Source organism: Hylobates moloch, unplaced genomic scaffold, assembly GCF_009828535.3.
Source record: "Hylobates moloch isolate HMO894 unplaced genomic scaffold, HMol_V3 SCAFFOLD_11, whole genome shotgun sequence".
Taxonomy (NCBI): Eukaryota; Metazoa; Chordata; class Mammalia; order Primates; family Hylobatidae; genus Hylobates; species Hylobates moloch.
The window spans coordinates 96,607,310-96,622,636 of NW_026652286.1; the positions used below are offsets into that span (position 1 = coordinate 96,607,310).

At 35.6% G+C, this 15,327-nt stretch overlaps 1 protein-coding gene across 1 annotated transcript; it reads right to left on the reverse strand.

The window, feature by feature from the left end:
* Positions 1-502: 502 nt before the first annotated feature.
* Positions 503-1,444, reverse strand: LOC116477460 (olfactory receptor 6M1). The gene has a single exon (XM_032168144.2). The coding sequence runs from the start codon at positions 1,442-1,444 to the stop codon at positions 503-505; it is 942 nt and encodes a 313-aa protein (XP_032024035.1).
* Between the last annotated feature and the right edge of the window lie 13,883 nt (positions 1,445-15,327).

A 15,327-nucleotide genomic window follows, 5' to 3' on the forward strand; every position in this document is an offset into this window, starting at 1 on the left:
GGAGTGTAGTGGCGCAACCACAGCTCATTGCAGCCTCAACTTCCAGGGCTCAATGAATCCTCCAATCTTGGCCTTCCAAAATTTTGGGATTACAGGTGTGAGCCACTGCACCCAGCCTCCCTTCGTGGTATATGCAAGATACTTCATGGATTGGATTTTCCCCCAGACATGGTCAGAATTTTCCCTCAGTTTGGCATGATCATTGCTTATCCTGGGGCACCGTCTCAGTTTCTGGCACACCAAACACCACTATAGTCATGCAGAAAGAATGTGTTGAAGATAAGAAATGTGTGCCATCAGGGGAGGGCTGGGGGTTGGGGAGAGCATTAGGAAAAAGAACTAATGCATGCTGGGCTTAATACATGGGTGATGGATTGATAGGTGCGGCAAACCACCATGGCACACGTTTAACTATGTGACAAACCTGCACATCCTGCACATGTACCCTGGAACTTAAAAAAAAAAATAAAAAAAAATATATTTAATGTAGTGTATACCAGTGTCAAGTTTTCCTTTGTATCAAGGTCATGATTCTGTTCACTGTCTCTCTCAACACTTCCTGTACCTTCTCATTCCTCAAGCTGTAGATAAAAGGGTTCAGGAGAGGGATCATCACTGTGATGAGGACAGTGGCCACCTTGTCATAATCCAGTGAGGAGTTCTGATTGGGTCTCACATACACAAAGATGTTGCTTCCGTAGGCAATGGAGACAACAGTGATGTGAGAAGCACAGGTAGAAAAAGCTTTCTGATGGCCCTGGGTGGAGGGGATACGCAGGATGGTAGAAATTATGTACACGTAGGACCCAGTAGTGAATGCCAGGGAGCTCAGGATGACGAGGGTAGAGAGGAGAAAGTTTATCTTCTCAATGAAGTGAGTATTTATACAGGCCACCTGAAGAAGAGGGGCAATGTCACAGAAAAAATGATTAATTTCTTTCCTACAGTAAGGTAGCCTTGTCACTACAATGGTTGGAACCAACACAGACAGGAAGGTTCCCTCCCAGCATCCCAGAACCAGCAGAAGGCAGGCCCTGCTGTTCATGATGACCGTGTAGTGCAGTGGGTCGCAGATAGCCATGTAGCGGTCAAAGGACATCACTGCCAAGAGGATAAACTCCACTGTCCCCAGAAAGAAGTAGAAATATGTTTGGATCATGCAACCAGCAAAAGATATGGTTTTCTTTTCTCCTAGGAGGCAGGCTAACAACTTTGGGGTAATGACAGTGGTGTATAAGATATCCAGAAAGGACAAATTACTGAGGAAGAAGTACATTGGAGTTTGCAGGCGATGATCATTCCATATCAGGGAGATGATGGTGATGTTTCCTGTTGCTGTTAATGTGTAAGTTAACACAAGAACCACGAAGAGAGATATTCGAATCTCCAGGAGAGCTGGGAAGGCAATTAGGGTGAATTCAGTCACAGTGCTCCAGTGTCCCATGACAACTACTATATGGTGGGCAGGGTTTCCCTGAAGAAACAAGAAAAGGAAAATCAGCTTAGGTAATTTTGTAAATATCTGTTGAGAATGTATTGAAGAGAGTGGCTTATATTGGGAGATGTAGACCTGGCATGTAGTCCTCTATCTGCAAGTTAATTATTGCGCCACGTTGGGAAAGTCAAGATACTATTTAGGTACATGTTTTTTTTTTTTTTTTTTTTCTGTAAAATGATGCAATAAGGCTGGATAAAAAAACACTAAACTTCCTTCTAGTTATAAAATTCTATTCCTTTTCATTAGATGAAATTTCTAATCTTTTCTATTCATTTGGCTTCATTTTCTCAGCTAAAAATGTGCTAATGTACTGATGTATACTTAATCAGAATGCCCTTCTATTATTCTGGTTTACAGTTCCTGAGTGGCAAATCCTTTAGAAACGTAAAGTCTTTTCTATAACAAACTTTCTTTCACTTTGGTGGTTGTCATTTAATAAAGGTTGATTTCGTTTTTTCTACATTTGTAGATATCCAGAGTGTCCGAATTCTTAAAGTCTTTCCCTAGCATGTATAGATCTGTGAAAACAATCCAGAGATTATTAAAAGGAACAACAGCTCATGGTTCCTATTAGTAATTTTAGATGACACCTCATAAAGAAATAATGAGTGTCTCGCCCTTAGATTATGCCTTGTGTCTAAAACTTACCTTCTGCAAGTTCTACGAAGTATCTAATATATATCATCTATCCGACTGATCGTTTGAGAGCACCATATATAGTGTGATAACATCAGAGAGGTACAAATTATATACAGGAAGGCAACACAGAGGTAATTCACCTCACTTAATTTACTTTGTCAGCCGACATCTTGAAACTACTTCAAGATCATCTAGTTTGTTCTTTATCCCACTATGTGAGAAATGATTATTTTGCAGAGACCTCCCCATTTTAGGTAAAAACCAACCCATGCTTTAACTCTGACCTTGGTGCTTTATTTATCTAGATATCACTTAGCGCCTCCTTAATAAATCCTTAATAGATAAGTTGGCATCTCCTCCACTCTTTGCTACTGATCATGGCCACCTCTTTTTCTTTTTCCAACCTCCCCCTGCACTTTCCTCCAAGATAAAAAAGTTTGCACTCTTATTTTATTTTTTCTTTTTGTTATTACAAGAAAGACATTTTTAGTGCACAGAATTAAAAAATGCAAGTGCAAAAAAGAAAATTATAATCCGTAATTAAACTTATTAGAGATACAGTGACATTTTGGTGTATATAGTTTTAGGCTATTTTAAAGTTCAAATTACACACCTGTGTATCTAAAATAAATCATACTAGCAGACTATTTTGTAATTAGCTTTTTTCCTTTTCCTTTCTTTCTCTTTTCTTTCTTTCTTTTTTTTAAAACAATTCAGCATCTTTCCATGTCAATTCCTAGAAATCTTCACAATCATTTTTGAGAATTGTATAGTGTTTGATTCTATCAGTGGGACTGTGATATATTTAGCCAGTTGCTTAGTGCTGAAAATTTAGATGGTTTACATTTCTTGCTTGTATAAATAATGATCAAATAAATATTCTTCCACCTAAATTTTTTGTGCACTTGTCTTATTAATTCCCGAGAATCTTTTCCAATAAGATGTTTGCCCTCACTATTTGTTACTCAATACAAAAACCCAAGAAAGATTCGTTCTTATAATATTAGATTTTACTTTACTAGAGCAGTTGATAATGTAAAATCACTTACCAGTCTCTTTCATGGGTTCTTAGTCTGAGGGAATAGTTCTATATCATAGCTGGGCTGGGGTAGCTGATGCCTCAATAGCGTAGAAATATTGTGCCCTTTTTTGTGTGTAATCTTATTTTACACTCTGAACTTCAGTTTTCTCATCTTAGAATGCTGGGCTGCACATTTAAAAGGTCCATTAAAGTCTTAGAGTCCTGCTATCTGCACTTTTTGACTCCCTGACCCACCTCAAAGAGTGTAACTTCTTTTATTCTCCAGTAAATAAACTCCTAAATGATTTGCTAAGTTACTGCATAAAAGTGGCTAATCATGAATACATATACTAATATAATAGCATGGGAAATTACATGTGAACTTTCTATACAAGGTATTTTGTTATCTGTTTTTTTGTGTGTCTTGTATTATTATTTCTGTGAGGTTGTTCAGCAGGCAAATTATACTTTACAATATTTTTTGGTTTTCAATGATAATAGATAATATTTATTGAGTTTTTGGTAGTTGCCAGACGTGATCGAAAGCAGTTTACTCTTAATTTTCATTATAACCTGTGAGATAAGCACTACCTTTATTCCTATTTTTTATTTTACTTTAAGTATATTTTACGTTTTAAGACTCAAGTATTATTTAGATTAATGTGAGATAGTTTAAAGAATTGGGTTCCAATCCTAGTTTTTACCACTTGCAGCTCTTTTTTATTGAATTAAATTCTTCACCTCTGAGTCATAGTTTCTTTTTCAGAGAAATAAAGATAATTCTAATGTTCAAAATGACCCGCCATGAGGTTTAAATTAAATCATATATGTGACAATACCTAATAGATTCTTGCTAAAAATTGATTCTTTTAAGAAAGGAGACGAACAATTAACACTAATTGTTTCTTATCTGAATTAATAACAATAAGTTGTGAAAAGACTAATTTTTAACTGAGGCATATTTCTAATGCATACTTAACCTGAATCATTCCAGATTGGCGTCTGACTCCATTCATTAAGATTATTGAAAGATTAGAGCGACTATACACAGAAAAGTAAATTTAACAAAAGTTCTATTAGTAAATAAACATATGCAAAAAAGTATACTTACATTGCATCAATTATATAATGTAAACTTTTCCTGTTTTGTATGTGCAGACATAGGAAGAGGCTCAAACTTTATCATATATAAATGTATGAATTAATTCATAGCATTGTATTTTGTACTTTGAATTTATTATTATTTTTGCTAATTCTATTTCTAACTCATAGAAATATCTCTCAAAGATGAAATAACCCTTACTAGGCCGCTGACCATCCAACCCCATAATGAATCCTTCTGATTAGCACTCTCACCACATATGCAGCCAGCCCTTGCTTGGATGACTTCAGTGATTAGTAAATTACTATCTTGCTTTACCACTGGCTGGATGAAAAACTCTTTATCTTGAGTGGAAAACTCTGTTATGTAACTTCTAAATACATGTTCCTGTACTGATTTTATGGATCAAATACCTTTTCGCCATGACAGCCCTTCAAACACCTTTATGTTCTAGATATCCTCCTTGCCCTACATTCCAGTGAATTCAGCACAACACAAATTCTGGAGTCTGTTTTTGCAGATAAAGAAGGTAATACCTGTGGTAAGTGGCCTTAAAACCTAAAAGAGTAGATCTTCCTCAACTTCTATTTATGGGAGGCTGAAGCAGGAGGATTGCTTGAGGCCAGGAGTTTGATATCAGCCTGGGCAGCATAGCAAGACCCCATCTCTACAAATATTTTGAAAAAACTAGCCAGGTATGGTGGTGAGCATCTGTGGTCCTAGTTACTCTGGAGATGGTGGTGGCAGGATTGCTTGAGCCCAGCAGTTCCAGGTTGTAGTGAGTTATGACCATGGCGTTGCACTCCAGCTTGGGCAACAGAGCGAGACCTTGTCTCTAAAATCAATCGATTAATCAATCAAAAACTATTAAGTCTTAATTCTCAGGTATTTTTCCCCATTCAGAGTGACTATATTTTATCTCTGCTTAATTTTCAATTATTTCAATTATTCAGTAACTGAGTTTTTTGAATGTAGAATTTCATACAAGCAACCCATCTAGATGTGGCTAAATGGATTCCTTCTTAAGCATACTTACCAAGTGATGGCTCAGTGAAGGGAACCCGGTAAAGTTTTTGGTATTTCATTTTACCTTCATGACTTAGACTATCCTTCCATTGAAGCTTTTACTAAATGATCTTGAATGTTATAAATGTTTCACCAGGTTAAAGGTGACTTGAATTTTTTTTTTAACTACTTCTTTCCTTTTCTCAATAGAGTAAAGCTTCCTTTCCTTTCTTCTGTCAGTTTTTGTTAAGTAAGTGGATGAATTATGTTTTTTCATGGGTTTATTTGCCTTAGAGATTTAGATGAGAACAGCTCTTGGGGATATGGGTCAAAAGAAGTTAATTAATATTGTTATAAAAGAATGTTGGTTCTGAACTTCCTAATCTCAAAGTTTTAGACTGTCTACAAATAGAGCAGTTAGGGGTTCCTTGGGGATTTTCCCAGACATTTTGCTTCTTCCATTTAAAGAGAAAAGAATACCTTAAAAATAATCTATAAGGAAGCTAAAAGCATGGAACACTTTTCATCCTTCTTAAGTTTATTGATATAATCGGAAATATTCCACAACAGTAAATGTTCTAGAGTTTCAGATACTATGTACTACCTCTCTCTATGTTAGCATAATTTTTTAAAAAGTTCCAGATGAAAATAGAGTCATAGTAAATTCCATGATGTTTTTCCTCCCTGTCCTTTCCCTGTTGAAAAAGATGAGCCGTTGTGTAATAATCACATCATGCCATTATCAAAACACCTCATGTGCCCCATAAATATATATACCTACTATGTACCCACAAAAATTAAAAATAGAAAAATTATAAAAAGATGGGCTCTTGTACAGAACTCAGCCTAGTACAACTCTTCTTCCGTGCTCTTGACCTATCTCTTATGGCTACAAGCTTTCCGTAAATTTCCACTGTATTCTCTGATTTTTTTTATGAAAATTCTTTCAAACATTTTTTACTTAACTAAAAAACCCTCTTTTTTTTTTTTTTTTTAACCTTAACAGTAACCTGACTTTCACTTGAGGACACTGGTTCCACTGAGTTCAACGCACATCCTTCTTTCCATGTACAAGAGCGATAGATATACATAGCTGCAGGGACATTATAACAATATAACAATATTATGTGGTTTTATATTTATATCAATTTATATATGTAATATGCTACATGACATAAGTGTACAATGTGTTTATACTTACATATAAATTTGTTATATAAATATATAGTATGTTTATACTATAGTATTAATTTTATAATATAATAATTTTGTTTTGTTGTTTTGATCCCAATTTCTGCTTTCAATGAGAAATTTCTCTGGTTTCTGATGAAACTCCTCTGAGGCTCATAGCATACAATCTTTTTTATTTTTATAGTATACAATCTTATAAATTTTCTTTGGTTCCACCATTTATTGCCTAAGTTTCAAGAAATAAGCAAATAACTGCTATAGAGCCTTCAAGTAAGACAATTATGGAAGTCATTTTTTAATTGACTCAGTGGTTCATGTGAACAGCTTTCGTCAGCTGTTTTGATTTGCTTTTGTTGATATTCAACCTAAAACTTGAATATCTTTTTTTAAAAATAATCTCAACTTTTATTTTAGATTTTGGGGTACATATACAGGTTTGTTCCATGGGTATGTTGTGCGATGCTGAGGTTTGGGGTATGGATGATTCCCTCACTTGGGTAATGGGCATAGTACCCAATAGGTAGTTTTCCAGCCCACATACCCCTCCCTCCTTTCCCCCTAGTAGTTCCCAGTGTCTATTATTCCTATCTTTATGTCCACATGTACCCAATGTTTAGCTCCCACTTATAAGTGAACACATGTGGTATTTGGTTTTCTGCTCCTGTGCTAATTCACTTAGGATAATGGCCTCCAGCTACATCCATGTTGCTGTAAAGGATATGATTTCATTCTTTCTCATGGCCATGTAGTATTCCATGGTGTATATGTACCACATTTTCTTTATTCCACCATTGATGGGCATCTAGGTTGATATGTCTTTTGCTATTGTGAATAGTGCTGCAATGAACATATGTGTGCACATGTCTTTATGGTAGAACAATTTTATATTCCTTTAGGCATATATTCAGTAATGAGATTGCTGGGTCATATGGTAGTTTTAAGTTCTTTGAGAGTCATATGGTAGTTTTAAGTTCTTTTAGAAGTCTCCAAACTGCTTTCCACAATGGCTGAACTAATTTACATCTCATCTTTCCTTTTCTCTGCAGCCTTGCTGGCATCTATTATTTTTTATTCTTTTAACTTTTATTTTAGGTTCATGGGTACATGTGTAGGCTTGTTGTATAGGTAAATTATACGTCATGGGGATTTCGTATACAGATAATTTTGTCACCCAGGTATTATAAATAGTATACAATAAGTAGTGTTTCCATCCTCACCCCCCTCCCACACTCCAATCTCAAGTAGGCCTCTGTGTCTGTTGCTCCCTTCTTTGTGGCCATATATACTCAAAGTTTAGCTCCCACTCATAAGTGAGAACATGCAATATTTGGTTTTCTGTTCCTGTATTAACTCCTTAGGATGATGGCCTCCAGCTGCATTCACGTTGCTGAAAATGACATGGTCTCATCCTTTTTTAAAGTTGCATAGTATTCTATTATGTATATGTACCACATGTTTTAATCCAGTCTACAGTTGATGGGCATTTGGGCTGATTCCATGTCTTTGCTATTGTGAATAGTGCTGCAGTGAACATACTTGTTCATGTGTCTTTATGGTAGAATGATTTATATTCCTTTGGGTATATACCCCGTAATGGGATTGCTGGGTTAAATGGCAATTCTGTTCTTTGAGAAATCTCCAAACTGCTTTCCACAGTGATTGAACTAATGTATACTCCCACCAGAGGTGTGTAATCATTCCCTTTTCTCAACGACCTCTCCAGCCTCTGTTATTTCTTGCCTTTTTAGTAATAGCCATTCTGACTGATACGAGATGGTATCTTATTATGGTTTTGATTTGTATTTCTCTAATGGTTAGTAAAGTTGAGCATTTTTTCATGTTTGTTGGTCACTTGTGTGTTTTCTTTTGAAAAGTGCCTGTTCATGTCTTTTAGTTATTTTTTTAATGGGTTGTTTGTTTTTTGCTTGTAAATTTGTTTAGTTTCCTTATTGATGGTACGTATTAGATCTTTGTTCAATGCATAGTTTGCAAATATTTTCTCCCATTCTGTAGGATGCCTGTTTACTCTGTTGATAGTTTCTTTTGCTGTGCACAATCTCTTTAGTTTAATTAGGTCCCACTTGTCAATTTTTGTTTTGTTGCTATTTCTTTTGAGGACTTAACACAAATTCTTTGTCAAGGCTGTTGTCAAGAAGGGCATTTCATAGGTTTTCTTTGAGGAATTTTATAGTTTGAGTTCTTACATTTAAATCTTTAAAAAATTTGAATATCTTACTTACTTCCAATGATTATTTCCTCTTAAGTCATCAACTCCATTATTATAAATTAGATCTTGCCATTACATATAACTAATCTCTGAAATGTCAAACTCTAGGGTATCAATTTTGAACTATATTCCTCTAATTAAACAACTGTTTCTATGCACTTATTTCATGGCTTCATCCAGATCTCCAGCTGATAAATTCCCTCACTTTCTAGCAACCTTTCTGCATATATATATATATATATATATATATATATACACATACATACACACACATATACATATAGATAGATCGATATTTTAGAAAACTACATATATACATACTATGAAACAATTTTTTCTTTCAGTATTTTAAAGATGTTACTTCACTATCTTCTCGTTTGCACTGCTTCTCACAGGAAATCTGCTGTTTATCTTTGTTTCTTAGTATGTAATATATCCATTTTTTTTGTGCTTTAAGATCTTCTCTTTATCAATGGTTTTCAGAAATTTGATTATCATGTGGTTTGGTGTGGTTTTATCCATGTCTGTTTTGCTTGGGGGTTTGCTGAGCTTCTTGAACCTTTGAGATTATAATTTTTATCAAATTTGGAAAATTTTTGGTCACTATTTTTTCAGATTTTTTCCATTCTCATTTTACTTCAGTGACTCTAAGTGGGATTTGCTTGAAGTTGTACCACATTTCACTGATATTCTGGGGGTTTTTTTGTTTTTATCTTTTCTCCTTTAGGTATTGTTTTTATTGGTATGTGTTCAAGTTCATTACATTTTTCTCCTACAATGCCCAATCTGCCAATAATTTTATCCTGTGTAGTTTTTCATCTCAGACATTGTACTTTTCATCTCTACTTAACAACAAATGGAATATAGACATAGTAACAGTCTTAATGTCTTTGATAATTCTATTGTCTCTGCCATTTCTGGATCAATTTCAGTTGATTGACTTGTGGGTTTGTTTTCCTGCTTCTTTATATATCTGTTAATTTTTTGATTGGATACGAAATGCTGTGAAATTTGCCTTCTTGGGTGCAGGATATTTTTGTACTTCTAAAAACATTCTTAAGCTCTTTTCTGGGGTGTAGTTCAGTTGCTTGGAGACAGTTCGATTATTTTGGATCTTGTTTTGAGTCTTTGAATAAGTTAAAGTACTCTTAGAAGACTATCACATCACAAACACCTAATAAGAATGAGCAGAGAGAGACACACAGAGAGATTGTTGTTGTGGAATGAGTACTTCCACAAGTGGAAGCTGACACAAAAATGAGAGCCTATAGGAAATACACATCCCCCAATGTCACTTCAAGCGACATTGTACAATGACATTAAGGGGACCTACATTGTAAGCCTTAAGATTTTAGGTGCTACACTGACATCTCTAAGCTCCACAGGGCCTGAGTTCCCCTGCTTTCACCACATATGCCTCCACCCTGCAGCAGGAAAGGCTCCCTACTTGGCCATTTTTCCTATCAGTCAGGCCAACTGCACCCCACTCAGTATTCAACCTAACAGGCTTCCATCTCCTGCCAGCCCAGCAGCTGTTCACTCTGCCCCGAATGCCACCGCCATGTCACCCTGCTTGGCATGCAGTGTCCTCTCTCAGCTGTGAATATATGTGACTAATAAACTACTCTCAACTTTATCTGTCCGTCACTGAGTATCATGTATTTGGCCATCTCTAGAATCATGGGGCAGAACAACCTCCCTCACCAATGGGGTGAAGAGGAGTGCCACATTTCAATCGTGTATGTGTACGTGTATGGGGTACCGAGAAGTAGTCTAAGTTGAGGAGGAGTTTAGAGGAATTCCGATGAGAAAATACCTAAGAAATACTGAATTAGAATAGTGGTAAATTAGATAGGATGGCATCAAGTGACTGCCTGTAAGTAATAATTGCCATTTAAACACTTTGTCTTCTCCATACTTACTTCGTTAGATATCCTAGCTGCCAAAACCCAGACAAATTCCTCATTCTTAACTATTTATGACCATGAGACACTTTACTTTTAGGGAGCCCTGTATAATGGAGATAAAATGTGAGAGGGTTAGTCTGGGGTTCAGCGCAAACCTTTTTCATCCATTGGCAAGCCAAAGATGTTATTTTATAATGAATACATTGGACTTTAACAAACATTTTCACTAGTATTTTCCTAATCTTTCCTCTCTCACCTCCGCAAATAATCTTGGTGTCTTATATCAAGTGTATTATAACCTGTTATTCTCTATGTTATATTTATTGATACTCTCTTCCAACATTGAATATGTGTTTAATGACTGTTGACTGAATGGAAAGCCAGACACTATAGGGGAAATGATATTAAATTCTCAGACAGAATGACAGGTACCAGTTCTGACTCTCTTACTAACTAGATTTTAAAAAATTCTACTTCACATGGGCCTCAGTTTTCTCATTTGTAAAATGAAATGTTTAAGTAAGATACTCTGTAAAGCCCCTTCTGCCTCAAATCTTTGATTTTATGTCTTTATCTATGAGGGATATTCCCCAAATTACCTTTACTGCAATTTTTACAACAAAGAGAAACAGCATTGTATAGTAATTAAGAGCATGGGTTTTGAAGTCAGATAGTTCTTGGTTTGACTCCACTTAACACCTGAGTGACTTTGGGACAGTTAACATCTCAACTCCTCAGTTGTCTGATCCATCACATGGGGATAATATGAACGCCATAGAATTATCCTAAAAGTGAAATAAGATGAAGCATGTGAGGCCTTTAGCAGGTTTCCTGACACATGGTAAGTGCTAAGTATCTGAGTTACCGATGACTGGGGCTAAAGGTCATCAACTTTCTAAGCATTTCTGCTTGAAAGACAGACAATGTTTAATGTATTCTCATAAATAGGAATGCTTTGCTTCTGAAACATTTGTCTAGGATAGACTGCTGATGGGTTTGTAATTGGAGTTATAGTAGGCCTTTATCTCTATAGATTTACGGAGAAATAAGTTTCTGTCTAGAATTAAAGTTCTTAATTTGTGTTTATAGATCTCTCATACATATTAAAGGAGTCTGTGAACTTGTACTTGCATGAAAAAATTTGAATTTATGAATATTTATGTTTTTTTCTAGAGGATAATTTATCTCAATGGGGCTTATGCAATTTTATTTCTGATACTGCTATTGTTTTAGTTATCTTGCTCATATTTTGTGTTCTAACTCTTCGTGTTTTGTTTCTTGAGACAGGGTCTTGCTCTGTCACCCAAACTGGAGTGCAGTGGTGTGATTATGGCTCACTGCAGCCTTGACCTCCCAGGCTCGAGCAATCCTCCCAACTCAGCTTCCTGAGTAGCTGGGACTACAGGTGTGCACCACCATGCCTAGGTAGTTTTTAAATTTTTTTGTAGAGATTGGGGTCAGGGGGCTTCTCTCTATGTTGCCCAGGCTGGCCTCAAACTCCTGGGCTCAAGCAGTACTTTCACCTTGGCCTCCTACAGTGCTGGGACTACAGGCGTGAGCTACAACAACTGGCTGTGTGCTAACTCTTTAATTAAAAAACGGAGGCACTGCATTTTGAATACTTAAATTTTCTAGCCTCATTTTATCATATTGCCATTTATAGACTCAGGAAAGCCAGAGAAGGGTGAATATAGAAATAGGTACCTTGGGAAGAAGGTAAAAAGAGCAAAAGTGAAATAGAATCTAGAAGATTAGAGTCTATAGAGGTAATTACACATAATACTGCTATAAAAAATTATGAATGGTCAGGAAATAATATGACTTCTGAGGAACTTTGCAGCTTATGTCATGCTGTTTTATCTGTGAATGTGCTGCCAGCCTTATTGTAACTTAATAAGTTTCAATATGCAAAATAACTTACTTTTTTAGTTACATTAAGAATTCCAGGGAAGCCTGAAATTTTATGTGCTGCTTTGACATAGTTCATTTTATGTATTTATCCACTTATTGTTTCTTCATTCATTCTTTCATTCATTCATTGAATTCCTTTTCCATGCCAGATGTTTTAAGGACTTTTTCTCTGGTATCTTCTTCCTATAGACATTTGACTTCTATGTCTCCTTAAATACACAACTATCGTTGATTTAATTTTTCTTCTGGCTTTGTGAGATGGACCACATAGGTAGGTAGGTAGATAGATAGATAAAACTTCTATCAGAAAGCTCATCAACCTCCCAATTAAACGATGTTTGAATAATATATAAAATTTTAGGAACAGTCTCACAACTCTTTCTTGAGTTATAGGCAAAGATCATGTCTGATTTAGGATGCATCTTGCCTTAGACCAGATCGGCAATTACTCATTTGAAGCAAGAGTGACTCTTTTGAAAAATGCAAACATTTTACAAAACATAGATTAGCATACATGCTAATAAATACATGATGATAAATCTGAAAATAAACATGGAGAAATATAATCAATCCTAATCCCCTTATCATGATCACCAATGTTAACATAATGGTTAAAGTCTCTTCTTTCTCTCCTCTATCTACTTCTTTTTGGGAGAATTGGCACTCAACTTTAAGTTTCTTCAGATGGGTCATTGTCTGCAGACTGATGCTTCTTTTGCCTACTTGTGAATACATACAATCTGGGTATTGCTATAGAATTCAGTTCCCATGATGGAGGAATACACTATGTGAATAAATAGCTTGTGTTTTGATGGTCGGGATTCTTATTCTTCCTGGGCATCGCTAGGTACTTGAAAGATATGCCTCGATTCTTCAACAACAGTCATCACACTCACTGTTTTAGCCAAAAGCCAATGTCCCTGCTGCTTATCTCAAGGGTAGAGGCCAGCCACTGTCGTAGTCTGTTTTCTATTGCTATAAAAGAATAGCATAGACTGGAAAATTTTAACAAAATAGAAGTTTCTTTAGTTCATGGTTCTGAAGACTAGGAAGTCCAAGAGCATGGGATTGGCATCTGGTAAGGGCCTTTCTGCTGTGTCATAACATGGAGGAAGCCATCACATGGTAACAGGGCAAGGGTGTGTCAGCTCAAGTCTTTCTTCTCTTCTTATAAAGCCACCAGTCTCATCATGGGGACCCAATTCTGATGACTTTATCTAATCCTAATAACCTCCCAAAGGCCTCGTTTCCAAATACCATCAACTGAATTTGGGGATTAAATCTCTGACATACGAAATCTGTGAGACACATTTAAACCATAGCTGTTACCCAAATGTCTGAATGTCTCTTCCCAGTTTCTACCCTGAAAACAAACTCTTGACCCTCTCATATACCTTATGCTTTAAAACTGTGTACTGAGTATTTTTAGAAGTATCTTCACTTCATCTCTCCTGTTCGTGACTTAAGTTGGTCTTTCCTCTAGTCTCGTTTTTCACTCTCAACGTGTTTTCTTTCTATGTTTGAAAATTAATTTTTTTTAAACTAATACACATAGTTAAAAGTGAATAAATGCTAACATTTTTGTACAGAAAAAAAAGGTTTCTGTTTCTTCTCTCTACTTCTCAGTCCTTTTTTCTCATTGGAAATTATTATTTTTTTAAATTTAATTTAATTTTAAGTTCCGGGACACATGTGCAGGATGTGCAGGTTTATTGGAAATTATTTTAAACATGTTGATTGTTTCTTCTAGTGCTAGCTTCATATTTCTAAATAAATGCTTATGCTGTTCTTTCTTATCAAATTTACACATTATCTATTATTGTGCTAAAAGAGGACTTTTAAGTTATTTGTTCACTTTCTTTCTCTCATATCTGCTGTACAGAGATATCACAATTTTTAATTGAATAAACTATGAGTTTTTATAATAGTATGTTATGCCAATATTGTTCACTGTTGATCCAGGAAATAATTTTTTCCACTCACACTGTTTGCTATCTACTATTGCTTATTTAGCCCTCAAATTCTACAACAACTTTTAGCAAATAATCTCTTCCAATAGCCCTCTCCCCTGTTGTTTCTCATTATCTTCTGGAACTCCAGTTATCTGTGTATTAGACAATTTGATATTGTCTCACAGATCTTAGACACATTTATAAATTATTATTTTTCTTTATGTTTCAGTCTGAATAATTTCTACTTTGTCTTTAAGTTTATTCATTCTTTTTTCTTTTGATAAGGCTATTGAATTTTCAATACCATGTATTTTGTTTCCAATATTTTGTTAGATTTATTTTAATATTGTATGTCTTTGAGAAAATTTTACCTCTTTTTATGTTTTCCATCTTCTTCATGAGATCATTCAACATCAGAGTTAGTTTGAAGCTCTTGTCTACAAATTCCAACATCTGTGAGTATGCACCTATTGGCTGATTTTCTCATAATTTGGGGTTATTTCCTCTTTATTCGAATGTCTCATACTTTTTAATTTTATGTTTAACCTTTTTTTCTTTTTTTTTTTTTTTTTTTTCTGAGACAGGATTTTGCTCTGTTGCCCAGAATGGAGTACAGTAGCATGATCTTGGCTCTCTGTAGCCTCAACCTCCAGGGTTCAAGTAATCCTCTCACCTCAGCCTCCTGAGTAGCTGGGACTACAGATGTGCACCACCATGCCTGGCTAATTGTTTTATTTTTGTAGAGTCAAGGTTTCTCTATGTTGCCCAGGTAGGTCTCAGATGCCTGTGCTCAAGCAATCCACCTGCCTTGGCTCCCAGAGTGCTGGGATTACAGGTGTGAGCCACTGTTCCTGGCCATTATGTTTAAAAGATC